The 27483-nt window shown below is 42.0% G+C and overlaps 1 protein-coding gene across 1 annotated transcript in view; it reads left to right on the top strand.

Annotated features, from left to right (window-relative positions):
* LOC139570400 (alpha-1,6-mannosylglycoprotein 6-beta-N-acetylglucosaminyltransferase B-like) overlaps positions 1–26960 on the top strand; it is a 40902-nt gene extending 13942 nt beyond the window's left edge. Inside the window, exons 6-18 of the mRNA XM_071392242.1 lie at positions 558–622; positions 790–963; positions 9689–9856; positions 11939–12108; positions 12449–12580; positions 12786–12919; positions 19911–20056; positions 20245–20400; positions 20624–20770; positions 20968–21084; positions 22125–22199; positions 22636–22796; positions 24624–26960. Of these exons, the coding sequence (XP_071248343.1) occupies positions 558–622; positions 790–963; positions 9689–9856; positions 11939–12108; positions 12449–12580; positions 12786–12919; positions 19911–20056; positions 20245–20400; positions 20624–20770; positions 20968–21084; positions 22125–22199; positions 22636–22796; positions 24624–24825 (1847 nt within the window). The 3' untranslated portion in view covers positions 24826–26960. The remainder of the gene's footprint in view (positions 1–557; positions 623–789; positions 964–9688; positions 9857–11938; positions 12109–12448; positions 12581–12785; positions 12920–19910; positions 20057–20244; positions 20401–20623; positions 20771–20967; positions 21085–22124; positions 22200–22635; positions 22797–24623) is intronic.
* Positions 26961–27483: the final 523 nt, after the last annotated feature.

Genomic DNA, 27483 nt, shown 5'->3' with positions numbered 1-27483 from the left:
AAAGGCACAGTCAACTTAGCGTATGTAAACTTCTGCCCCACTGGAATTGTGATACAGTGAATTATAAGTGAAATAATCTGTCTGTAAACAATTGCTGGAAAAATTACCTGTCTCATGCACAAAGTAGATGTCCTAACCAACTTGCCAAAACTATAGTTTGTTAACAAGAAATTTGTGGAGTGGTTGAAAAACAAGTTTTAATGACTCCAACCTAAGTGTATATAAACTTCCGACTTCAACTATGTAATGTATTGTCATAGATTTACATTTTAACTGGGAAATGTGCAAATAAGGTAGATTTATTTTTCAAGTTGAATTGTATGTTCACTCAACTTGAGAATGTATGTTAGTTCAACTATATGCCCAATGTTAAGAAAACTCACAATTCTATTGCAGCTGGTTGCCTTACAATTGTATGTTGAATCAACATTTATTTTTTACAGTGTAGGAATTGAGTGCTGATTCAAGTTTATTGCCCACTGAGTACTCTGAGCAGCACAGAGGTTGTTGGTAAAATAAAGTATAATTTTATATAATATCACAATCTCTTTTGTCAGGTCTCCGTGAGGTTTGTGAGGTGCCCAAGGACCCTGTGTATCCCCACTGTGTTGAGAAAGTTGAGGTGAGACACAACACAATTAGTTGACAGTTAATCTTGTAAATGCTAAATCTGTTTTTGTTGTTGGGCCCATGAAGTCAACATTTCTCCTGTACCTGTTGTCCCAAACCATTTTTTCTGTCTCTATCTCTTTCTTTTCGAACACAAACACTTTGACGTTACATTCCCAGTTCCTGCAAGCCCGTTGGGACTCAGACCTCTGCTATGCTTTCTACGGGGTGGATGGTACCACCTGCTCCATCCTGACCTATCTGAGTGAGAGAGAAGACTTCTGTCCCCCCCACCCTGGAAGAAACCATTCAGCACCACCATGGCACCAGCAACCACGCACCCACAAAGAGAAGGTAGCTTTAGAACAGGTTGAATGTCACTTGGCAGAGGTATTATGACTATCAAAATCTGTCATAGAAAAACAATGTTTATGGACTTCACTGAACATATGCTGACGGTTTTAGTAGCCTTTTGTCGAGACATGAAATTATATTTTATAATTTTTTATTTAACCTTTTATTTAAGCACAGAGTCATGCTGAGACCACTGTCTCTTTTGCAGATGAGCCCTGCATTTATTTATTTAAACTTTATTTAACTAGGCAAGTCAGTTAAGAACAAATTCTTATTTACAATGACGGCCTACCAAAAGGCAAAAGGCCTCCTTCGGGGGCTGGGATAAAAAAAAAGATAATAAAAATAAAGGACAAAACACACATCACGACAAAAGAGACAACACTACATAAAGAGAGACCTAAGACAACAAGATAGCAAGGCAGCAACACATGACAACACAACATGACAACATCATGGTAGCAACACAACATGGTACAGTGGCAGCACAAAACATGGTACAAACATTATTGGGCACAGACAACAGCACAAAGGGCAAGAAGGTAGAGACAACAATACATCACGCAAAGCAGCCACAACTGTCAGTACGAGTGTCCATGATTGAGTCTTTGAATGAAGAGATTCAGATAAAATTGTCCAGTTTGAGTGTTTGTTGCAGCTTGAACACATCAATAAACAACAATGACACTATATATACAGTTGAAGTCGGAAGTTTATATACAGTTAGGTTGGAGTCATTAAAACTATTTTTTTAACCACTCTACAAATTTCTTGTTAACAAACTACAGTTTTGGCAAGTCGGTTAGGACATCTACTTTGTGCATGACACAAGTAATTTTTCCAGCAATTGTTTACAGACAGATTATTTCACTTATAATTCACTGTATCACAATTCCAGTGGGTGAGAAGTTTACATACACTAAGTTGACTGTGCCTTTATATAGCTTGGAAAATTCCAGAAAATGATGTCATGGCTTTAGAAGCTTCTCATAGGCTAATTGACATCATTTGATTCAATTGGAGGTGTACCTGTGGATGTATTTCAAGGCCTACCTTCAAACTTAGTGCCTCTTTGCTTGACATTATGGAAAAATCTAAAGAAATCAGCCAAGACCTCAGAAAAATAATTGGCGACCTCCACAAGTCTGGTTTATCCTTGGGAGCAATTTCCAAATGGCTGAAGGTACCACGTTCATCTGTACAAACAATAGTACGCAAGTATAAACACCATGGGAACACTCAGCCGTCATACCGCTCAGGAAGAAAACGCGTTTTGTCTCCTAGAAATGAACGTACTTTGGTGCCAAAAGTGCAAATCAAACCCAGAACAACAGCAAAGGACCTTGTGAAGATGCTGGAGGAAACAGGTACAAAAGTATCTATATCCACAGGAAAACGAGTCCTATATCGACATAAGCTGAAAGGCCCTTCAGCAAGGAAGAAGCCACTGCTCCAAAACCTCCATAAAAAAAGCCAGACTACGGTTTGCAACTGCACATGGGGACAAAGATCATACTTTTTGGAGAAATGTCCTCTGGTCTGATGAAACAATAATATAACTGTTTGGCCATAATGACCATCGTTATGTTTGGAGGAAAAAGGGGGAAGCTTGCAAGCCGAAGAACACCATCCCAACCGTGAAGCCCTGGGGTGGCAGGATCATGTTGTGGGGGTGCTTTGCTGCAGGAGGGTCTGGTGCACTTCACAAAATAGACGGCATCATGAGATAGGAAAATTATGTGGATATATTGAAGCAACATCTCAAGACATCAGTCAGGAAGTTAAAGCTTGGTCGCAAATGGGTCTTCCAAATGGACAATGACCCTAAGCATACTTCCAAAGTTGTGGCAAAATGGCTTAAGGACAACAAAGTCAAGGTATTGGAGTGGCCATCACAAAGCCCTGACCTCAATCCCATTGAAAATGTGTGGGCAGAACTGAAAAAGCGTGTGCAAGCAAGGAGGCCTACAAACCTGACTCAGTTACACCAGACAATAATTATGTTGGTCGCACAGGTCACCACCTTTGAAGGGGGAGTATATGGGCCGCCTTCCAGACCCTGGGGATGGTACCAGAAATAATTGTAAGGTTAAAAATGTGTGTTTAAGATTCTGCAATCAGAGGAGCAGAAAGCTGCAGCAAGAAAGGTTCAAGCAAATCAGCCCCAGTTTTTTTTTACATCAATATTGCGCAAGGCGTCTGGCACATTCCAAGTAGAAAGTTGTTGGAATGAAAACAAAGATTCACCAGAAGTTGACGGGACTTCCATCGAGCCAACTAGAGGCTGGGAGAAGGGCAGGCAGTCGACTGTCTGACCAGGGTCAATTAAACCACAATTTCTTTCAAATTAAAAAGCCTGCCGAGATAAAATGCTGATTTTGAAGCACTATTTATCAAATTCTTCTCAGTAATGATGCCAGTCTGACAACTTGCTTAGTTAGGGAAGGAGAGGAATTTCCACGCTACAGTGCATTAACTGTTTTCCAAAATGTTCTAAATTTCACCACAAGCTTTCTTGATTGAGGAAGTGCATCTATTTCTCAATTGCCTAAAAAGCTGCCAATCAGAGTCAGCATTTCTTGATTTGTCAGCATAACTAGATCTGAAAGTTCTATAGAGAACTAAGAATGTGTTATATTTCTTACTCTAAGGCGTTTACAGGGACTGTTTTTCTGCCAGAGAGATAAAAAGTTATGAGAACAATTCTAGAGCTAATTCAGGGTCAGGCATGCAGCTACTAGAGGAGAAGTCAGAGTAAAACATATCATGAAGAAAAGCTTGTGGGGAAAACATTTACAAATCTACAGTGACTTCAGAAAGTATTCACACCTCTTGACTTTTCCTCCCCTTTGTTGTGTTATAGTCTGAATTTAAAATGGATTCAATTTAGATTTTTTTTGTCGCTGACTTACCTACACACAAAGAATGTTTTTCAACATTTCTACAAATTAATTAAACATTTGAAGTTGAAATGTCTTGAATCAATTAGTATTCAACACCTTTGTTATGGCAAGCTTAAATAATGAATGAGTCAACATGTGCTTAACAAATCACATAAGTTGTGTGGACTAACTCTGTGTGCAATAATAGTGTTTAACATGAGTTTTGAATGACTACCTTATCTCTGTACCCCACACATACAATTACTGTATCTGTAAGGTCCCTCCGTCGAGCAGTGAATTTCAAACACAGATTCAACCACAAAGACCAGGGAGGTTTACTAATGCCTCACAAAGAAGGGCACCTATTGGTAGATAGGTAAAAATAGAAAAAGCAGACACTGAATATTCCTTTGAGCATGGTGACGTTATTAATGACACTTTGGATGGTGTATCAATATACCCAGACACTACAAGGATACAGGCGTCCCTTCTTTTTTTTAACTTTTACCCCTTTTTTGTGGTATCCAATTGGTAGTTACAGTCTTGTCTCATTGCTGCACCTCCCATACGGACTCGGGAGAGGCGAAGGTCGAGAGCCGTGCGTCCTCCGAAAAACAACTTAGCTAAGCTGCACTGCTTCTTGACGCCTGGAAGCCAGTCGCACCAATATGTCGAAGGAAACACAGTACACCTGGCCCGCCACAGGAGTCGCTAGAGCGCGATGGGACAAGAACATCCCTGCCGGCCAAACCCTCCCCTAACCCGGACGACGCTGGGCCAATTGTGTGCCGCCCCATGGGTCTCCCGGTCGCGGCCGGCTGCGACAGAGCCTGGACTCGATCCAGGATCTCCAGTGGCACAGCTAGCACTGCGATGCAGTGCCTTGGACCACTACTACACTCGGGAGGCCCAGGCGTTCTTTCTAACTCAGTTGCCGGAGAGGAAGGAAACTGCTCAGGGATTTCAGCATGAGGCCAATGTTGAATTTAAAACATTGTTTAATGGCTGTGATAGGAGAAAACTGAGGATGGATCAACAACATTGTAGTTACTCCACAATACTAACCTAATTGACAGAGTGAAAAGAGGAAAGCCTGTACAGAATAATAATATTCAAAACATGCATCCTGTTTGCAACAATGTACAATAAATGTGGCAAAGCAATTCACTTTTTGCCCTGAATACAAAGTTGTATTATTACAACTCAGGATATGACCTAGATGCAGACACAGGAGGTGGATAGTATAGTTCTCAGATAATTTATTATAAATGCTGGGCAGGCAAAGGGCAGGTAGAGGACAGGCAGAGGTTCGTGATCAGGTCAGAGTCAGGCAGGTACAAGATGGTAATCAGGCTCGGGGTTAGGGCAGGCAGAATGGTCAGAACCGGGAAAAACTAGGAAACAGAACCTGGAAACAGGAGACAAAGGGCTGTGAGATATAGGTTTAATCCTAGACACATGAAAAGTGGGATGTATACAGAGGGTACATGGCAACAGAAGACGAACAGCAGAGTGGCTAAGAATCAAGGAGATGGGGAAAGGGACGATAAAACGTGGGGACAGTTTGCGGGACTCTACCCGGAGGGGCAGATCCCGAGTGAACAGCCATACCCTCTGCCCAAGACTATAACGGGGAGCCGGGGTCCGGTGGTGGTCCGCCTGTCGTCGATACCAAATGTATTAAAAATAAAAAACATATACTTTGTCGAAGCACCTTTACCAATGCACTTGTATCTTAAACATTTGAACCGGGGACCGATGCATATCTGTGAATCGTTACATCCCTACCACACAAACATAATAACAAACATTTTTCAAAATAAATCCAATCTGTTAGTAGTTTAACTTTTTCCCTTACTGAGATGGCTGATCCAATTTATAAGCTTTAGGTAGACTCAATAATCAATCTTCCCTACCCTGGCAGTCATTCTCAATGCAGGTTGCAGGCAATTAAAAGATATCCTCACTCTGGCTGGATTCCAATAGGAATTACACATCACTTTGCAAGCCAGCATTATGTGACTTACAGGCTTGATGTGGCCTGTAAATCAGGAGTTTCAGACCAGTGCATTAGGTTGTAACTAGGCCCCTCAAAGAAAGGCCTTATGATATACAGTTGAAGTCGGAAGTTTACATACACCAGTTAGCCAAATACAGTTTTGGCAATTCGGTTAGGACATCTACTTTGTGCATGACACAAGTAATTTTTCCAGCAATTGTTTACAGACAGATTATTTCACTTATAATTCACTGTATCACAATTCCAGTGGGTGAGAAGTTTACATGCACTAAGTTGACTGTGCCTTTAAACAGCTTGGAAAATTCCAGAAAATTATGTCATGGCTTTAGAAGCTTCTGATAGGCTAATTGACATAATTTGAGTCAATTGGAGGTGTACCTGTGGATGTATTTCAAGGCCTACCTTCAAACTTAGTGCCTCTTTGCTTGACATTATGGAAAAATCAAAAGAAATCAGCCAAGACCTCAGAAAAATAATTGGCGACCTCCACAAGTCTGGTTTATCCTTGGGAGCAATTTCCAAATGGCTGAAGGTACCACGTTCATCTGTACAAACAATAGTACGCAAGTATAAACACCATGGGATCACGCAGCTCTCATACCGCTCAGGAGGGAGACGCGTTCTGTCTCCTAGAGATGAACGTACTTTGTTGCGAAAAGTGCAAATCAATCCCAGAACAGCAGCAAAGGACCTTGTGAAGATGCTGGAGGAAACAGGTACAAAAGTATCTATATCCACAGGAAAACGAGCCCCCTGCACCCCACGGACCTGGTTCTCTATACCCCAGATGAGTGCAGCTGCGAGACAAGAGGTAGGTAGGAGATGGTGAAGTTGAATCGGGTGAACAGCATGGCCCATCGAGCTTGCCTGGAGTTGAGGAGCTTGGCGGTGCGGAGATATTCCAGGTTCTTGTGATCTGTCCATACTATGAATGGGTGTTCCGCCCCCTCTAACCAGTGCCTCCACTCCTCCAATGCCATCTTCAGCGCAAGTAGTTCCCAGTTACCCACATCGTACTCCTTTCCGTGGGGTTGAGACGATGGGAGAGGAAAGCGCAGGGATGCAGCTTTTGGTCTTGGGCCGAACGCTGGGACAGGACAGCCCCCACTCCGACGTCTGAGGCGTCGACCTCCACCACGAACTGCCGGGACAGATCTGGATGGATTAGGATGGGGGTGGTAGTGAATTGGTGCTTGAGGTCCAAGAACGCCTGGTCTGCAGCTGGAGACCACGTAAACGGGACCTTGGGAGAGGTGAGCGCTGACAGTGGGGAAGCCCGGGTGCTGTAACCCCAGATGAACCGGCGGTAGAAATTGGCGAATCCCAGGAAGCGTTGCAGCTGCACTCTGGAGGTGGGTTGCGGCCAATCCACCACCGCTTTCACCTTTTCAGGATCCATCTGTATGTTGCCTGCAGCTATGATGTACCCAAGGAAGGAAATGGTGGCGTGATAGAATTAGCATTTTACTGTTTTGATGAACCGCTGGTTCTCCAGAAGACGCTGGAGGAGTTCTCTGACATGGAGGACATGTTCTTGAGCCGAGTGGGAAAACGCGAGGTGTCATCAAGGTAGACGAACACGAACCTATTCAATATGTCCCGGAGAACGTCTTTTACCAGGGCCTGGAACACAGCAGGAGCATTGGTCAGTCCGAACGGCATCACCAAGTATTCGTAGTGCCCGCTAGCCATGTTAAAGGCAGTCTTCCACTCATCCCCTTCCCATATCCGTACCAGATGGTAGGCGTTCTGGAGGTCCAACTTGGAGAAGATGGTTGCCCCCTGGAGGGGCTCGAAAGCCAAGTGGAAGCGGGTAACGATTTTTAACCATGATGTCATTCAGGCCCCGGCAGGGTTTTGACCTTGCGCCGTCGGGGGAGGCAGAAGGACGGATACCCCCTGCAGCCAGGGAGTCCTCAATATATGTCTCCATCGCCTTGGTCTCCGGCCCTGACAGGGAATAAAGCCGCCCCCCGATGTGAGGTAGTGCCTGGGAGAAGGTCAATGACGCAGTCATAGAGCCGATGCGGAGGAATCGAGGCGGCATGGACCTTGCTGAAAACCTCCCGGAGGTCCTGGTACTCCGCGGGAATGGCGGAGAGGTCCGGGCTTTTCCCAAGCCAGCAGGAAGACATCCCGGGGCAGGAATTGCTCCAGCGATGTGTTGAAGGCATGTCCTGGTGTTCCGCCAAGGTCTGGAATCCTTCCATAAGACCTTGAAGTAACTCCTCGTGTCTTCCAATGGTGGTTCCCTGGGAGGAGAAGGCGTTGTGGAGCTGGTCCAAGTCTGCTGCGTCAGTCATGGTCAGTTCATACTATCACGACTTAGGATATGACCCAGATGCAAACACAGGAGGTGGATAGTACAGTTTATTATAAACACGGGGAAGGCAAAGGGCAGGTAGAGGACAGGCAGAGGTTTGTGATCAGGTCAGAGTCAGGTAGGTACAGGACGGCAGGCAGGCTCGGGGTCAGGGCTGGCAGAGGTTCTAGGAAAAACTAGGAAACAGAACTTGAGAAACAGAAAGACGGGAAAGCACGCTGGTAAAACCTGACAAGACAAGATGAACTGGCAGCAGACAAACAGAGAACACAGATATAAATACACAGGGGATAATGGGGCAGATGGGCGACACCTGGAGGGGGGTGGAGACAAGCACAAAGACCGGTGAAACAGATCAGGGTGTGACATTTATGTTTGGGGCAAATCCAATACAACCTATTACTGAGTACTGAGTACTCCATAGTTTCAAGCACAGTGGTGGCTGCATCATGTTATGGGTATGCTTGTAATCGTTAAGGACTGGGGATTTTTTCAGGATAAAAAAGAAACTGAATGGAGCTAAGGACAGGCAAAATCCTAGAGGAATACCTGGTTCAGTCTGCTTTCCACCAGATACTGGGAGATGAATTCACCGTTCAGCAGGACAATAACCTAAAACACAAGGCCAAATCTACACTGGTGTTGCTTACCAAGAAAACAGTGAACATTCCTGAGTGGCCGAGTTACAGATTTGAATTAAATCTGCTCAAAAATCTATGGCGAGACCTGAAAATTGTTGTCTAGCAATGATCAACAACCAATTTGTGAGGGCTTGAAGAAGGGGGTAAATGCCATCAACAGATACATTTTGGCTTATGGACAAATCAAAAACCAAAAGCAATTTATTTTTATTTAGAGAACTTGATGCCACAAGAGTTGATTTCACATATATAACCACCCTCCCCCTTCTTTCAGTCTGTGACACCGGAAGATGTGGTAATCAGCAATGTCCTTATCCGGGATTGAGCCATTTGTCCAAGTCTCTGTGAGAACCAAAATGTCCGGGCTCCTGTCATGCATCCAGATATCATGAAGGTCCATCTTTGACATCAAACTTTGTACGTTGATATGTAACAACCCAACTCTATGCAATTTGAATACAGCAGGGGTATCCATTTTTGTGCTATTTGAAATAACATTATGGGCCGATCTTACCACAGTGGGCTTCCCAATTGGGCTAACAGTAACAGTGGATTTCTTTTTTTTATGGTCACAAGATTGTTACTGGCAATACCCCTGGGGATATGATTATCTGTAGAAGTACTATGATAATGATGTGAAATAGTGGGAATGGGATGAGTTACCTGAGCAGGGGTTGGGATGTTTTTGAGTCATGATTTATAAGAGCCTCCTCAATGTTGGCCAAGATAACTTTTGCACCTTTCATATTTGGATGCAAGCCATACCTCAATCAAATTCCTTATCTAATTCTAACTTGCATACACTACTTTCGTACTGCTTTAATATTGTTGTTCAATAATCCCTTTTTATTTCACACAGGCAGAGGTCCGGACGACTCTGAGGCCATTGTATGAGGTGTTTGGTGGAATTCAGGGTCCTGCAAGAAGGTTTATCCGGTCCAGGGTGGAGAGGCTGTCTACATGCTGGATAAAGGCGGGACACAGGATACGAGAGAACACCACTAAGACGACTTCACTGCAGAAGAGGGTGGGTTAACCACAGAGATCCGATTAAATGATCTTCTAATATGTAATTCTATGGGGTTAACATACTTTGAAGTTCATCGGATTTCAAACTCCCACGTACTGCATCTATATTTATAATCCCTCTATCTCCTGCTGTAATATTTTCATACAGTTGGAAGTTTACATACACCTTAGCCAAATACATTTAAACTCAGTTTTTCACAATTCCTGACATTTAATCCTAGTAGAAATTCCCTGTCTTAGGTCAGTTAGGATCACCACTTTATTTTAAGAAGGTGAAATGTCAGAATAATAGTAGAGAGAATGATTTATTTCAGCTTTTATTTCTTTCATCACATTCCCAGTGGGTCAGAAGTCTACATACACTCAATTAGTATATGGTAGCATTGCCTTTGAATTGTTTAACTTGGGTCAAACGTTTCAGGTAGCCTTCCACAAGCTTCCCACAATAAGTTGGGTGAATTTTGGCCCATTCCTCCTGACAGAGCTGGTGTAACTGGGTCAGGTTTATAGGCCTCCTTGCTCGCACACACTTTTTCAGTTCTGCCCACACATTTTCTATGGGATTGAGGTCAGGGCTTTGTGATGGCCACTCCAATACCTTGACTTTGTTGTCCTTAAGCCATTTTGCCACAACTTTTGAAGTATGCTTGGAGTCATTGTCCATTTGGAAGACCCATTTGCGACCAAGCTTTAACGTCCTGACCGATGTCTTGAGATGTTGCTTCAATATATCTACATAATCTTCCTACCTCATGATGCCATCTATTTTGTGAAGTGCACCAGACCCTCCTGCAGCAAAGCACCCCTACAACTTTATGCTGCCACCCCCGTGCTTCACGGTTGGGATGGTGTTCTTCGGCTTGCAAGCCTCCCCCTTTTTCCTCCAAACATAACAATGGTCATTATGGCCAAATAGTTCTATTTTTGTTTCATCAGACCAGAAGACATTTCTCCAAAAAGTACAATCTTTGTCCCCATGTGCAGTTGCAAACCATAGTCTGGCTTTTTTTATGGCGGTTTTTGAGCAGTGGCTTCTTCCTTGCTGAGTGGCCTTTCAGGTTATGTCGATATAGGACTCGTTTTACTGTGGATATAGATACTTTTGTACCTGTTTCCTCCAGCATATTCACAAGGTCCTTTGCTGTTGTTCTGGGTTTGATTTGTACTTTTGGCACCAAACTACGTTCATTTCTAGGAGACAAAACGCGTTTCCTTCCTGAGCGGTATGACGGCTGAGTGTTCCCATGGTGTTTATACTTGCGTACTATTGTTTGTACAGATGAACGTGGTACCTTCAGCCGTTTGGAAATTGCTCCCAAGGATGAACCAAACTGGTGGAGGTCTACAATTATTAGAGGTCTTGGCTGAGGTCTTGGCTGATTTCTTTTGATTTTCCCATGATGTCAAGCAAAGAGGCACTGAGTTTGAAGGTAGGCCTTGAAATACATCCACAGGTACACCTCCAATTGACTCAAATGATGTCAATTAGCCTATCAGAAGCTTCTAAAGCCATGACATAATTTTCTGGAATTTTCCAAGCTGTTTAAAGGCACAGTCAACTTAGTGTATGTAAACTTCGGACCCACTGGAATTGTGATACAGTGAATTATAAGTGAAATAATCTGTCTGTAAACAATTGTTGAAAAAATGACTTGTGTCATGCACAAAGTAGATGCCCTAACCAACTTGCCAAAACTATAGTTTGTTAACAAGAAATTTGTGGAGTGGTTGAAAAACAAGTTTTAAAGACTCCAACCTAACTGTATGTAAACTTCCGACTTCAACTGTATGTCTTTAGTTATTTTTTGTTACTATTCCTTAAGTTAGTCATAGTGCTTGCGCTGATATGCTGGTGGGATGATTGTTGAATGTGTAATATTGAAGTGATAAAACCTCTATATACTCAAATAAGGCTGTGTTTTAAAAGTTACTTCTGTATGTGCCTCCAGGTGCTAGAAATATTTCTAATACCTTGATATCCAACATCATTGTGGCTTCGCGTATCCATTTCAATGTAATGAAGACTGATCTAATCATGATTACTCATCGTCCTCCACCTCCATGTTCTCCCCCTCTCTAGGTCCTGCTGTACCCGGGGGTCCTGTCTGGGGGTGCAGGCCAGCGGTTCGGGGCCATGGTGGACCAAGGGGGGCCTCTGGGGGAGCTGGTGCAGTGGGCTGACCTCAGTGCCTCTCTCTTCATCCTGGGTCACAATCTGACCTTTACCACCTCCCAGAACCACCTGCACAGGTAACACACCATAGAAATAGAATTACTATCATGGGAATCCCCATTCAAGTCAATGTTCTGTGATGGATGGGTCAGCGGCCATATTAAGTGAACCCATAACCAGGAAGGCAAGCCAGAAGTACAGGATTCAAGGTGTGCTTTACACACCTCTTAATAGAAATATGTCTAGTACCTTGATATCCAACAACATCATGGCTTTGCATATCCATTGAAATGTATTGAAGACCGATCTAATCATGAATAATCATCGTCCTTTGACAACTTAAAGCTCTCACAATGCATTGTCACTTTGAGTTCTATCTCACCATCACAGAGTGTTTGTTTGTGTTTGGTGGAGCAGTGTGATAGGTGCAGCCCCGGGTAAAGGAAGCTGCCCCATCCAGATGCCCCTGCCCTTTGACCTCATCTACACAGACTACCACGGCCTCGCCCATCTCCAGGGAGCCATGGGGCTGGCCTTCCAACACTACCAGTAATGACACTTTGGTTACTTTTGTTAACATGTTGGATTACATGAACCTTATTCCAAGGTACTGTAACAATATATATCATTACCATGTAATTACCATGAAGCAAACTCGTAAGTACTAGATTCAAGACAGTTTTCCCACATAATTTCAAGTCACATAAGACTATGTGAAATATCCCTATGATGATACATTTCTTCCTCTCTTCAGATGCCGCTTCCGAATCCTTGACTCTTTTGGTACGGAACCGGCTTTCAACCTTGGGACGTATGCCCGGAGCCATGGTTACAACACGCTATGGGGAAGCTGGCGTCTACAGCCACTGCAGTACATGACCATGTTCCGTGAGTATACTGTATGTGTGTGTGTGTGTGTGGGTTAACAGATGTGATCGTATGTGTAACAGATGTGTAACTGACTCTCTTGCGTTGTGTTTTTAAAGAAAGGAATGCTCAGCCAGAGATCCCAGTTGATTGGTGTTCATTCTGACGATAGACACAAGGAAGCACATTAGATGTGCTGGACAGCAGTATGTTGATGGCTGTAGATTTGTGATTTGTCGCTTGCATATGAATATCAGACTGGGTATTTTGTAATCAAATATCATAACAATGATCAACATTTTTTTTTACAGAATACAATTAATATATGTACCTGACGATAGACACAAGGAAGCACATTAGATGTGCAGGACAACAGTACGTTGATGGCTGTAGATTTTGTCTGTTAGCATGGGAATAACTGAATTAGCAGGGAGCTAATGCGGCCATTACAATTATAGCATGCTTGCTAGCTCGCTCTTACAGCAATAACATACAAAAGCTCATCCCAGGAAGCCAGCAATATCTAACACGCACCGTGCACTCACACACATTTACTGTATATATACAGTGCCTTCAGAAAGTATTCACACCCCTTTTTCCACGTTTTGTTGTCTTACAGCCTGAAATTAAAATGTATTAAATTTAGATTTTTGGTCACTGGCCTACACGCCCCATAATGTCAAAGTGAAATTAGGTTTACAAATGAATTACAAATGAAAAGTTGAAATGTCTTGAGTCAACAACTATTCAACCCCTTATGGCAATCCTAAATAAGTTCAGGAGTAAAAATGTGCATAACAAGTCACATGACAAGTTGCATGGACTCACTCTGTGTGCAATAATAGTGTTTAACATGATTATTGAATGACTACCTCATCTCTGTACTCCACACATACAATTATCGGTAAGGTCCCTCAGTTGAGCTGTGAATTTCAAACACAGATTCAACCACAAAGACCAGGGAGGTTTTCCAATGCCTCTCAAAGAATGGTACCTATTGGTAGATGGGTAAAAACATTTTTTTTTTATCAGACATTGAATATCCCTTTGAGCATGGTGAAGTTATTAATTACACTGTGGATGGTATATCAATACACCCAGTCTCTACAATGACACAGGTGTCCGTTCTAAGGAAGGAAACCGCCAATGTGATAGGAGAAAACTGAGGATGGATCAACAAAATTGTAGTTACTCCACAATATTAACCTAATTGACAGAGTGAAAAGAAGGCAGCCTGTACAGAATACATTTTTTCGAAAATATGCATCCTGTTTGCAACAAGGCACTAAATTAATACTGCCAAAAAAATCTATTTTTGTCCTGAATGCAAAGTGTTATGTTTGGGGGAAATCCATTACAAAACTTGGTTCAGTCTGCTTTCCACCAGACACTGGGAGATGAATTCACCTTTCAGCAGGACAATAACATTAAACACAAGGCCAAATCTACACTGGAGTTGCTTACCAAGAAGACTGTGAATGTTCCTGAGTGGCTGAGTTATAGTTTTGACTTAAATCTACTTGATTTATGGCAAGTCCTGAAAATAGTTTTCTAGCAATGATCAACAACCAATTTGACAGAGCTTGAATCATTTTTATAAGAATAATGGGCAAAAGTTGCAAGATCCAGGTGTGGAAAGCTCTTATAGACTTACTCAAACAGACTAACAGCTGTAATCGCTTCCAATGGCGCTTCTACAAACTTATGTAAATACCATATTTCTGTATTTCATTTTAAATACATTTTCAAAAATGTCTAAAAACATGTTTTCACTTAGTCATTATGGGGTGTTGTGTGTAGATGGGTGAGACAAAAAAATCGATTTAATCCATTTTGAATTCAGCTGTAACACAAGAAAATGTGGAATAAGTCAAGGGGTATGAATACTTTCTGAAGGCACTGTATATATATATCAGGAAATGTACATAGTGAACTCGTACACATTGTAAATACATAAATTGAAAGCACTATTTCAGAACGTAACCTACCGCTTGCGTGTCAGTATTAAATTGGGAAGAATTGAAGTTTGCAATCTCCCCCTATCTGCAAGCGTAGCCAATAACATAACACCTTACTAATATGTCAATTCAACCAACCAATAGGAATACATAAACATCGAATACATATCTCTGCAGTGGCAAGTGGAAACATAATGAACCCTGTTATACAGTACCAGTCAAAAGTTTGGACACACAAAACTATGAAATCACTCTATGGAATCATGTAGTAACCAAGAAAGTGTTAAACAAATCAACATATATTTTATATTTGAGATTCTAGTAGCCACCATTTGCCTTGATGACAGCTTTGCACACTCTTAGCATTCTCACAACCAGCTTCATGAGGTAGTCACCTGGAATGCATTTCAATTAACAGGTGTGCCTTGTTCAATCAATCAATCAAATTTATTTATAAAGCCCTTTTTTCATCAGCCGAAGTCATGAAGTGCTATACAGAAACCCAGCCTAAAACCCCAAACAGCAAGCAATGCAGATTCAGAAGCAATTAAAAGTTCATTTGTGGAATTTCTTTCTTTCTTAATGCGTTTGAGCCAATCAGTTGTGTTGTGACAAGGTAGGGGTTGTATACAGAAGATAGCCCTATTTGGTAAAATACCAAGTCCATATTATGGCAAGAACAGCTCAAATAAGCAAAGAGAAATGACAGTCCATCATTACTTACTTACTTACTTACTTTAAGACATGAAGGTCAGTCAATCTGGAACATTTCATGAACTTTGAAAGTTTCTTCAAGTGTAGTCGTAAAAACTATCAAGAGCTATGATGAAACTGGCTCTCATGAGGACCGCCACAGGAAAGGAAGACCCAGAGTTACCTCTGCTGCAGAGGATAAGTTAGGGTTAACTGCATTAGGGTTAACTGCACCTCAGATTGGAGCCCAAATAAATGCTTCACGGAGTTCAAGTAACAGACACATCTCAACATCAACTGTTGAGAGGAGACTGCGTAAATCAGGCCTTCATGGTTGAATTGCTGCAAAGAAACCACTACTAAAGGCCACCATAATAAGAAGAGACTTGCTTGGGCCAAGAAACACAAGCAATGGACATTAGAATGGTAGAAATATGTCCTTTGGTCTGATGTGTAAAATTTGAGATTTTTAGTTCCAACCGCTGTGTCTTTGTGAGACGCAGAGCAGGTGAACGGATGATCTCCGCATGTGTGGTTCCCACCGTGAAGCATGGTGACACGGTCAGTGATTTATTTAGAATTCAAGGCACACTTAACCAGCATGGCTACCACAGCATTCTGCAGCGATACAACATCCCATCTGGTTTGGGCTTAGGACTATCATTTGTTTTTCAACAGGACAATGACCCAACACACCTCCAGGCTGTGTAAGGGCTATTTGAACAAGAAGGAGAGTGATGGAGTGCTGCATCAGATGACCAGGCCTCCACAATCACCTGACCTCAACCCAATTGAGATGGTTTGGGATGAGTTGGACCGCAGAGTGAAGGAAAAGCAGCCAACAAGTGCCCAGCATATGTGGGAACTTCTTCAAGACTGTTGGAAAAGCATTTCAGGTGAAGCTGGTTGAGAGAATGCCGAGAGTGTGCAAAGCTATCATCAAGGCAAAGGGTGGCTACTATATTTTTTGATTTGTTTAACACTTTTTTGGTTACTACATGATTCCATGGTTTTGATGTCTTCACTATTGTTCTACAATGTAGAAAATAGTCCAAATAAAGAAAAACCCTTGAATGAGTAGGTGTGTCAACTTTTGACTGGTACTATATATGTAAGTCTGTTTATGGGTTTCTTGCATTTGTGTGTGTTTGTTTGTGTATGAGTTAATGCGTGCACGCACGTGTGTGTATGTGTCTGTATTTAGTGTTGGGCTTTACCATTTAGAGACCAACAGTGGTGACACACTGTGGGAGTGTTATTAACTATGACAGTGTTGATGTATGTTCCACAAAGGAGACTTCGTATGTCTGCAGTCTTAGAGGATTAAGAACAGGTTAAATAAACGTGAGCCCTTGCCCTTCCCAAAATCTTCTCAAACACTTCCTAGTCATCTCTCCCACTCCGACTAGACTGGGACAAGCTGGAGAGCGCCGAACAGTCCGGACCACTCCCACAGGCAGGAACGCTGCTGTTTATTTGTGCTGCTCGTGCGGCAAGAGGGATGTTGCCCGCGGCGATGGCAGCTCAGAGAGAGGAAGAGACGGAGGGAGAAAGGGATTAGAGCTGGTGTCGATGGGGCTTTGAAGTGCTAGAAGGGATCTGTTGAGTGTCAGGGCCTTTGGGAAGGCCTTGGTTATTGTGTGTGTCTGTCTGTCGTAAGCAATGGTTCTATCTAGCCATCGCTCCCCTATTTGCACCATTTTCCATCTTGATCATGATTCATGTCGGTGTGTTGGTGTGAGCCCACTAAGATGATGAATGGAGGTGCTACGCGTCTGGTTTGCGTGTGGAGGAGTGTTGGAGACAAGCTGGGATAAATTAGCCTGTTATTCACCCAGAGAGGACCTTCTTCACAGTTGTGAGGAAGAGTTAGGAGACAGGAGAGAGTTATTTGGCAGGGCCTTTTAAACAACTGTTGGGGGGACAGACGGACTGACACGTGGACTAATACGCACACACACACAAGCCTACACACACACACACACACACACACACACACACACACACACACACACACACACACACACACACACACACACACACACACACACACACACACACACACACACACACACACACATTCACAGACACATTCTTGTATTTCTTAAAATAAATATCCCATCTCTCACACCTCCCTCTCTCTGTTCTGTTAGGATGAATCTGAGAAGCTGTGGGAAGTCAAAGTGTATGGCCTATCCAAACACACTGACACTAACCCCTAAGAATAGTTTTTATTTCCACCATCGTGTGATTTATGTCTGTTTCTCTCCTTTCACGTCGGCCCATCGAGACGCTCCCAATGTTATTACTCAACTGTCACCACCCGCATTCTTGGTCCCTTATGTCGACATCGCCGGTCCAAAACAACCTTTTTTCCCACATCTTTCTGTTGTTATCCTGTACTAATGCTGTTTGTTATAGTCTCCTCCTGTCCTGACAGCTATTGGCATCTCCAGCTGCACATAGACACATTACACACATTACACACATTAGACATATAGGCATATTAGACACATTAGGCATATTAGACATTCAGTATTAGACATATTAGACGCATTAGACACATTAGAAACATTTGACATATTAGACACAGACATATTAGACGTATTAGACACATTAGACTTATTAGACACATTATGCATATTAAACACATTAGACACATTATGCATATTAAACACATTAGACACATTATGCATATTAAACACATTAGACACATTATGCATATTAAACACATTAGACACATTATGCATATTAAACACATTAGACACATTATGCATATTAAACACATTAGACACATTATGCATATTAAACACATTAGACACATTATGCATATTAAACACATTAGACACATTATGCATATTAAACACATTAGACACATTATGCATATTAAACACATTAGACTTATTAGACACATTATGCATATTAAACACATTAGACACATTATGCATATTAAACACATTAGACTTATTAGACACATTATGCATATTAAACACATTAGACATATTGGAGATATTAGACACATTAGACGTATTAGGCATATTAGACATACAGTATTAGGCATATTAGACACATTAGACTTATTAGACACATTATGCATATTAAACACATTAGACACATTATGCATATTAAACACATTAGACACATTATGCATATTAAACACATTAGACACATTATGCATATTAAACACATTAGACACATTATGCATATTAAACACATTAGACACATTATGCATATTAAACACATTAGACTTATTAGACACATTATGCATATTAAACACATTAGACACATTATGCATATTAAACACATTAGACTTATTAGACACATTATGCATATTAAACACATTAGACATATTGGAGATATTAGACACATTAGACGTATTAGGCATATTAGACATACAGTATTAGGCATATTAGACACATTAGACTTATTAGACACATTATGCATATTAAACACATTAGACACATTATGCATATTAAACACATTAGACACATTATGCATATTAAACACATTAGACACATTATGCATATTAAACACATTAGACACATTATGCATATTAAACACATTAGACACATTATGCATATTAAACACATTAGACACATTATGCATATTAAACACATTAGACACATTATGCATATTAAACACATTAGACACATTATGCATATTAAACACATTAGACACATTATGCATATTAAACACATTAGACACATTATGCATATTAAACACATTAGACTTATTAGACACATTATGCATATTAAACACATTAGACACATTATGCATATTAAACACATTAGACTTATTAGACACATTATGCATATTAAACACATTAGACATATTGGAGATATTAGACACATTAGACGTATTAGGCATATTAGACATACAGTATTAGGCATATTAGACACATTAGACTTATTAGGCACATTAGGCATGTTAGACTTATTTGACATATTAGACTTGTTAGACACATTAGGCATATTTGACTTATTAGATTTATTGGGCATATTAGACATAGCCATATTAGACAAATTATACTTGTTAGACATATCAGACACATTAGACACATTGTTTTGTCTTATCCTTCTCTCTTGTTCATTCTGATAGAAGCCTTTGGGATGAAACAGGTTTTATTCCTTTGAGGTCTAACTGATAGAGTATTTATACTTGTTTCTTTGCTAATGAAATAATGATTTGCTGTAGTTCTTGACCGCTAGACAATATACTTCATGTGAGAACTTATTGGTTGTTTGATGGCTTAAACGTTGGTCTGTGGTTAAAATGTGACTTCAAACAATCAATACAACACTTTCCTAACGCTATAATCCAAAATTGCATTCTGACCTGTTGCGTCTCTGTCTCCTGTGTAGCTCATACCCCTGACAACTCGTTCCTGGGGTTTGTGAGTGAGGAGGCGATGGTGGAGCAGGAAGAGAGGGAGGAGGAAGTGGAGCCAGGGCCTTACAGGAAGGACAACACGGCTGTGGTCTACGGGAAACAGGACTACATGTGGCAGGTAAGGAGGCGGAAAGAGTTAAAGGGTGCAGTGACCAACGACCGTGCCATCCAGTAATGTCCTTACTAGACAGGTTGTTTTTGGAACGGTCCACATGCGACATGCTCCCTCAATTCTACTCTACACTATAAATGAACTTCTTCTCCTCTCTACTCTACTATTTTCCAATCTTTTATTTTCTATTCCAGGGCAAGGAGCGTTATCTGGAGGTGATCAGTCAGGAGCTGGAGACCCACGGCACAGTGTACCAGCCTCCAGGCCACTCCGCTCAGCTGCCCAGTAACATCATCAACCACGGCCTGCTGACCCAGGATCAGTTCTTACAGCTCCTCAGAAGAGCCAAGGTAACAACCGAACTGAACCCAGGCCACAGTGTCTCAGGACCCATGAGGACAATTACTATCTTGATTTATTGTGCCAACTTCCGTGGACATCTACGCATGGTTTCAGACCTGGATCAAATATATAGCTCGATATGTTAGGATTCAAACACTTTCTACAGTATCTCTGTAAGCCATGCAGTGATAGGGATTCTAAATGCATAGCTGCATTGCCCTCCCCCTCCAGGTGTTTGTGGGCCTTGGGTTTCCCTATGAGGGTCCAGCTCCTTTGGAGGCCATAGCTTTAGGGTGTGTCTTCCTCCAGCCGCGCTTCCAGCCCCCTCGCTCCTCTGAAAACAGTGACTTCTATAAAGGGAAGCCCACAACACGACAGGTACTGGATATGAACTCATCCCAAAAAATGTATTAAGAAATGAATCAAGTTAAATTGAAAAATTAACAATTTTTTTTTACCTAAAGACTATTTCACACCCAATGGTGGTTTAATTGGGAAGTGTGTGTGTGTGTGCGCGCGTGTGTGTGTTGGTGTGTGTGCATGCATGCATGTGTGTACATGTGTGTGTCTGTCAGGTCTCCTCCCAGCACCCCTACGCTGAGGAGTTCATCGGTAAACCCTACGTTTGGACCGTGGACATGACCAACAATACTGACGTTCAAGAGACGGTCAGGGCTATTCTACGCACAGAGGTCAGTTACCATAACCTTGATTCTACTGTTATGAATGTTAAATGAATGCTTATGTAAGAATATTCTCAGATAAATACACAACGCAGAGGACTGAAGGTCAAGAGGGAATTAAAGATCAAAGGAAATAGTTGTTTTTCTGTAATGGGGAACTGAAGCTTAATGGGTCAGGGACACGGGAGGAATTTCAGTCCAGGACTCATAGCTACATGTGGCAAGTTCTCATTGGTCCAAATGGTCTACACATTGAGCCTGAAATGGGATACTTGTTATTTGACCATTGGCCCAATTTTACTGCAAGGAATTCTAATTGGTCAACCACAGGCTAGGCTTGGGGTATAAACTACATCCTGTCTCTTTGTTCAGTGGAGAAAACACTGAGGACAGGGAAGAATGACCATCTACTTTCCAGCATAACAACTATGATTTGTTCTCGTTGAATAAATATATATATTTTTTGTTATTCATATCAAATCAAATTTATTTATATAGCCCTTCGTACATCAGCTGATATCTCAAAGTGCTGTACAGAAACCCAGCCTAAAACCCCAAACACCAAGCAATGTAGGTGTAGAAGCACGGTGGCTAGGAAAAACTCCCTAGAAAGGCCAAAACCTAGGAAGAAACCTAGAGAGGAACCAGGCTATGAGGGGTGGCCAGTCCTCTTCTGGCTGTGCCGGGTGGAGATTATAACAGAACATGGCCAAGATGTTCAAATGTTCATAAATGACCAGCATGGTCAAATAATAATAATCACAGTAGTTGTCGAGGGTGCAGCAATTCAGCACTTCAGGAGTAAATGTCAGTTGGCTTTTCATAGAATAACATCAACTGCTAACACTTATGAAGGTTCACATGATTAGCACAACTATTATATGAAGATGTAATGGATCTCGAAGATCTATGGAAGATAGAATTAGTCTGTTTTACAGGTGAAACCTCTTATCCATTGGTATGGCTGTTATATGAATGCTTATGAAGGCTCATATGATTAGCATAACCCTGATATGAAGCTGTATTTAGCTCCTATGTCTGTTTTAAAGGTCAAGCCCTTCACCCCTCGAGAGTTCACCAGTGAAGGGATGCTGGAAAGGGTTCATGCTTACATCACTCATCAGGTACACAACACAACAATAGTCTCCAGAAACACTTAAAAACTTCTTTAAAGGGATAGGTTTCTATCTGTTTTATACGGCCTAGGGTTTATATTCCAATATGTGTCTTATAATGTCTTCTATTAGGAGGCATTGGAACAAATAAATGGTAGTCACTAGCTGCTCATGCTAGAAAGAACAATGGTGGCAGTATTGTCAGAACTGATTGGCAAGTACGGCACATTTGTGTTACTAATTTAGGTCAAGGATAGTGGGTGGTCACTTTTTGACGTTTGAAAAGTCTGTACCTCCTAGCATGGCCAGATAGTGAGGGCCCTAAACTGAGTTGAACAACCTCGTTTTATACTGTTCCAAACCCAGTCTCGTGAGCTATATGATACATTCCAACATTTATTGCAAAATAATATAACTGTTGTTCCTGTCTTTTTGTTGACCCCAGGACTTCTGCAGCGTGTCCTTCCCTACCTGGCCACCTGAGAGCGCTCTGAGAATACACCTGGGCCCCCTGGGCCAGTCGTGTGGGAGTGTTTGTCGACGTGCCTCCCTGGTATGTGAGCCGGCACTGTTCCACCACCTCAACAACCCCGCAGCGTTCACCAGGTGAGAGACAGACATACAGGCAGGCAGACAGAACAAACATACTGCAAACAGGTGCAAGGGCACAGCTATCCAATACCTACATACAGTGCATTCGTAAAGTATTCAGACCCCTTCACTTTTTCAACATTTTGTTACGTTACAGCCTTATTCTAAAATGTATTAAAATTGTTTTTTCCCCCTCATCAATCTACACACAATACCTCCATAATGATAAAGCAAAAATTGGTTTTTGAAATAATACATTTACATAAGTATTCAGACCTTTTACTCAGTACTTTGTTGAAGCACCTTTGGCAGCGATTACAGCCTCGAGTCTTCTTGGGTATGACGTTACAAGCTTGGCACACCTGTATTTGGGGATTTTCTCCCATTTTTCTCTGAAGATCCTCTCAAGCTCTGTCAGGTTGCATGGGGAGCGTCGCTGCACAGCTGTTTTCAAGTCTCTCCAGAGATGTTCGATCGAGTTCATGTCCGGGCTCTGGCTGGTCCACTCAAGGACATTCAGTGACTTGTCCTGAAGCCACTCCTGCGTTGTTTTGGCTGTGTGCTTAGGGTCGTTGTCCTGTTGGAAGGTGAACCTCCACCCCAGTCTGAGGTCCTGAGCGGTCTGGAGCAGGTTTTCATCAAGGATCTCTCTGTTCTTTGCTCAGTTAATCTTTCCCTCGATCCTGACTAGTCTCCCAGTTCCTGCTGCTGATAAACATCCCCACAGCATGATGCTACCACCACCATGCTTCACCATAGGGATGTTATTGGCCAGGTGATGAGCGGTGCCTGGTTTCCTCGGCGTGAAGATTGGCATTCAGGCCAAAGAGTTTAATCTTGTTTCTCATGGTCTGAGAGTCCTTTAGGTGCCTTTTACCAAACTCTTGTGGGCTGTCATGTGCCTTTTACTGAGGAGTGGCTTCCGTCTGGCCACTCTACCATAAAGGCCTGATTTGTGGAGTGCTGCAGAGATGGTTGTCCTTCTGGAAGGTTCTCCTACCTTATATAGACTGGTGTGTGCCTTTCCAAATCATGTCCAATCAATTGAATTTACCTCAGGTGGACTCCAATCAAGTTGTAGAAAAATCTCAAGGATGATCAATGTAAACGGGATGCACCTGAGCTCAATGTTGTGTCTCATAGCAAAGGGTCTGAGTATTTATATAAATAAGGTATTTCTGTTTTTCATTTGTAGTAAATTTGCTGAGATTTCTAAAAACCTGCTTTCGCTTTTTCATCATGGGGTATTGTGTGTAGAAAGATGAGGAAGAAAAGCTACATGAATCAATTTTAAAATAAGGCTGTAATTTAACAAAATGTGGTGAAAAGTGAAGGGGTCTGAATGCTTCCCGAATGCACTGCATACACAGGTGCGAGGGCACAGCTATCCAATACCTACATGAACACAGGTGCAAGAGGACTAGCCAATACATACACATAACACACACAGTGGTATTATATTGTACCATGGTTTAGGCTGGATGCATGTGTGTAGATCATCTCAGGTGTCTGTTAGTACTCATGCGCTACATGTACACTTTAGCATCCGCTGTAATTCTCCAGACCAGGTAGGCCAATACAATCCCTGTTAAATGTTTTCACACAATATTGTGATAGTCTATAAGAAACTCCCATCAATACCCTGCTGTATCACATTGCTGACAATAGCAAAATTCCCCAATTACAGTGTGCAATGGTTTTTGTTCCAGCCTAGCGCTAAAACTGTGACATATAACTAGTAGGTCAGCTTAGGTGACATATAACTACAATAGTTAAATGTCACAATTTCGAACAGATTCTGTTGAGGCCATACTGATTGATCCCTGCTTTTCCCTCTGGCAGACTGGGCCTGTCCTGCTCCAGCATGGACCAGGAAGTGGACAACCATCTATTTCCTGCCTACAGCCCGTGGGGTCGTCGCTGCGGCCTGCAGCGGGAGCGTCTCCTGTTCAGCTGCGCTGGGTCCGACCCTGTCCACCGCAGACTCTGTCCCTGCAGGGCCCACCGGGCGGGACAGGTGGCGCTGTGTCCTGACTGCCTCTAAGGGGCAGACTCTCAGGATTCTCATTGGAGAAAAAGGAGGAAATGGAAGGTTGAAGTGCATCCTATGTCTGGGGTCATGTTCACTAGGCACAAAACAAAAGAAAACCAACTGAAATGGAGAGGTGCTATCTGAACTTGTCCAATAGGAAATGCTTTTTTTCATTTTCTATTGCAAAATGTTTTGTTGCCCTGATGAACACAACCCTAGGCTCTTCACTCACAGGAAATGGATGTCACGTTCCCGGTTTATCTGATATCACTCAGGAAGAAAGAAGATATAGAGCCCTGATCCGTCATGTCTCCTCAGTTGCATAAAGGAATAGGAGTAACATAGGCAAAATACGTTTTCTGTCTCTCCATATAGGCCTGACATTACTTGGCCTCACACAGGATATATCAGTGTTGTGTCCTTTCATTCCCAGTATATCTGATCTCTCTCTGCCTTCGCCTATGTGGCCTGTAAAGTGACCACAACCTGTCATACCAGAGGTCACTCTATGACAAACTGAGTCAGGCCGCAGTTTTACAACCAGAGAGTCCATCACATCACATTCAAGTAATAGCTTCAACAGAGGGCCATCACTCATTGATGTGGGGTGTATTTCATGAGGTTAAACACAATGTTGCAGGTGGAAATGTGACGTGTAGTGCTGACATGACCCACAGTTCTAAATGACAAACAGCCATACCTGATCTACACAATAGATTTCTATCGTAACGTTCTCTTGAACAGACTTCCATAGTAGTGGTGGACTGGGGCGTGTGGGATTACTAGCCATGTACAATGGCCGCTCGCGTCGCATCGCCGGCCCTGAATATTACCTCAGTCCTCCTCGGATGCGTGACAGAGTAAATAATGGGGGCCAGAGCCATGTATTTAGAGTTAGGCCAAATTTTTGAATTTTGAATATTGTTCTAATTATAGACATTCAGTTACATAGTATTAAGTATTCCCCATGTAATGTTAATGGGTAGCTAAAATGGCTGCCATAGAATGTTGAAGTGTCATGTAAATGCATCATAATACAGAAATCATCATGGGTAATCAGCGCTGAATGTCTTTGAGAGGGCAATTCAATAAGACCACGATTATTCCCTCACATAAACACACTCAAAATGCTGTACTATATACTATGTGTACTGTGTAAGATATGTGTTTATATGACAGAATATTAATAGTGTTATTGCCCTATTGCCTTTTGATATGATATATCTATAGTGATCTGGCTGAACTTGTAGAGAGGACGATTTTGAAGGACGATATCCTGCTCAGGAGCGAACGTTGAACTGAACTAACAAACAAACCCGAGCCAAATGAAGTGAGGGGTGATGGGTCACAAAAACGAGTGTGGAGGTTGGGAAGCCTGTCTTCTTCTCGCCTGGCTTCTTCCATCACCCCTTTCTCTACATATAAGAGTGAGGGAAGAAGTGAGAGACCGAAACAGACGTAAATGAATAGCACTAAACTGAGGGCTCTTATCTGTTAGAAGTGATCGGGTGGGGGCTTACACAGTGCAGCTGCTAGCCTAGCTTCAGTCCAAGTCCTTGGACTGTCTATGGGCTCCTTCACCTAAAACTAGAAAACTGAGAGAGGGTTTCTCAGAACAGACACACGTGATTACCGTGACTGTCCCAATGCACTCCGCGTAACCCAAACACAGCACAGCTCAGGAATTGGACGGGACCACTCAGGGCTGTGACAGGATTGGTCGACAGGATGACGGACAGCTCAGTGACTGTAAAACGGCTGTCTAAAAAAAACAGTGGAACTGACATAAGCAGAATGTTTAGCAAATTCAGCTGGCCCTGTCAAGTGAGACTTGAATGTGATTTGACGAACGTTCCAAAGATGATAAGAGTGAGTGGACTTGTGTTTTGTTTCAAGGCACTGTTCATCAGTTACGGAAAATAAAATTGTACTTGACTCAAAGGAATTATACAATGAGAAATAAGATCATTGGGAAATGTTGTGTAATTTTGTGACTCACACTCACTGTTTTGTTTAAAGGTTCTCGCATAACACTTGACAAGCTGATAATGTAAGGTTATAGAAGGGCTAAGATAAAATAAGATTGTAAAATATAATACAATATAATAAAGTATTTTTTTTTACTCTTTAATATTGACATTATTGGAGCATGACTGGCATACCAATAGCTACACACACTGCTAGATCTCCAAAGCCCACAAACGACAAACAACATGTCACAATTCTAGGGTGGCATCTGTAAACTATACAGTGCCCTCCACTAATATTGGCACCCTTGGTAAATATGAGCAAAACGGGCTGTGACATTTTTTTTTCTTCTGTTTATCCTCTTTCATTCAAAATATTCACAAAAATCGAACCTTTAATTGAAATAAAATGATTGAAAAAAATGTATGTAAAATAAATTAAATAAATATTTTTCTCCAAAACGTGTGCCACAATTATTGGTACCCCTAGAAGTTCTTAAAAGTAAAATCTAACTGAAGTATATTCCCATTCATATTTTACTTTTTTAAGTTAACCTGAGTGATTAGGAACACTTAAGTGGTAAGCCATGACTTCCTGTTTTACTGGGGTATAAATATGAGGTGACACACAGGCCAAGTTCCCATAGTCATCCTTCATTATGGGAAAGACCCGAGAATACAGTAATGATGTGCGACAAAAGGT

This window comes from Salvelinus alpinus, chromosome 3, assembly GCF_045679555.1.
Source record: "Salvelinus alpinus chromosome 3, SLU_Salpinus.1, whole genome shotgun sequence".
Lineage (NCBI taxonomy): Eukaryota > Metazoa > Chordata > Actinopteri > Salmoniformes > Salmonidae > Salvelinus > Salvelinus alpinus.
The sequence above is the reverse complement of the archived record's forward strand: the minus strand, read 5'-3'. Positions and strand labels throughout refer to the sequence as shown.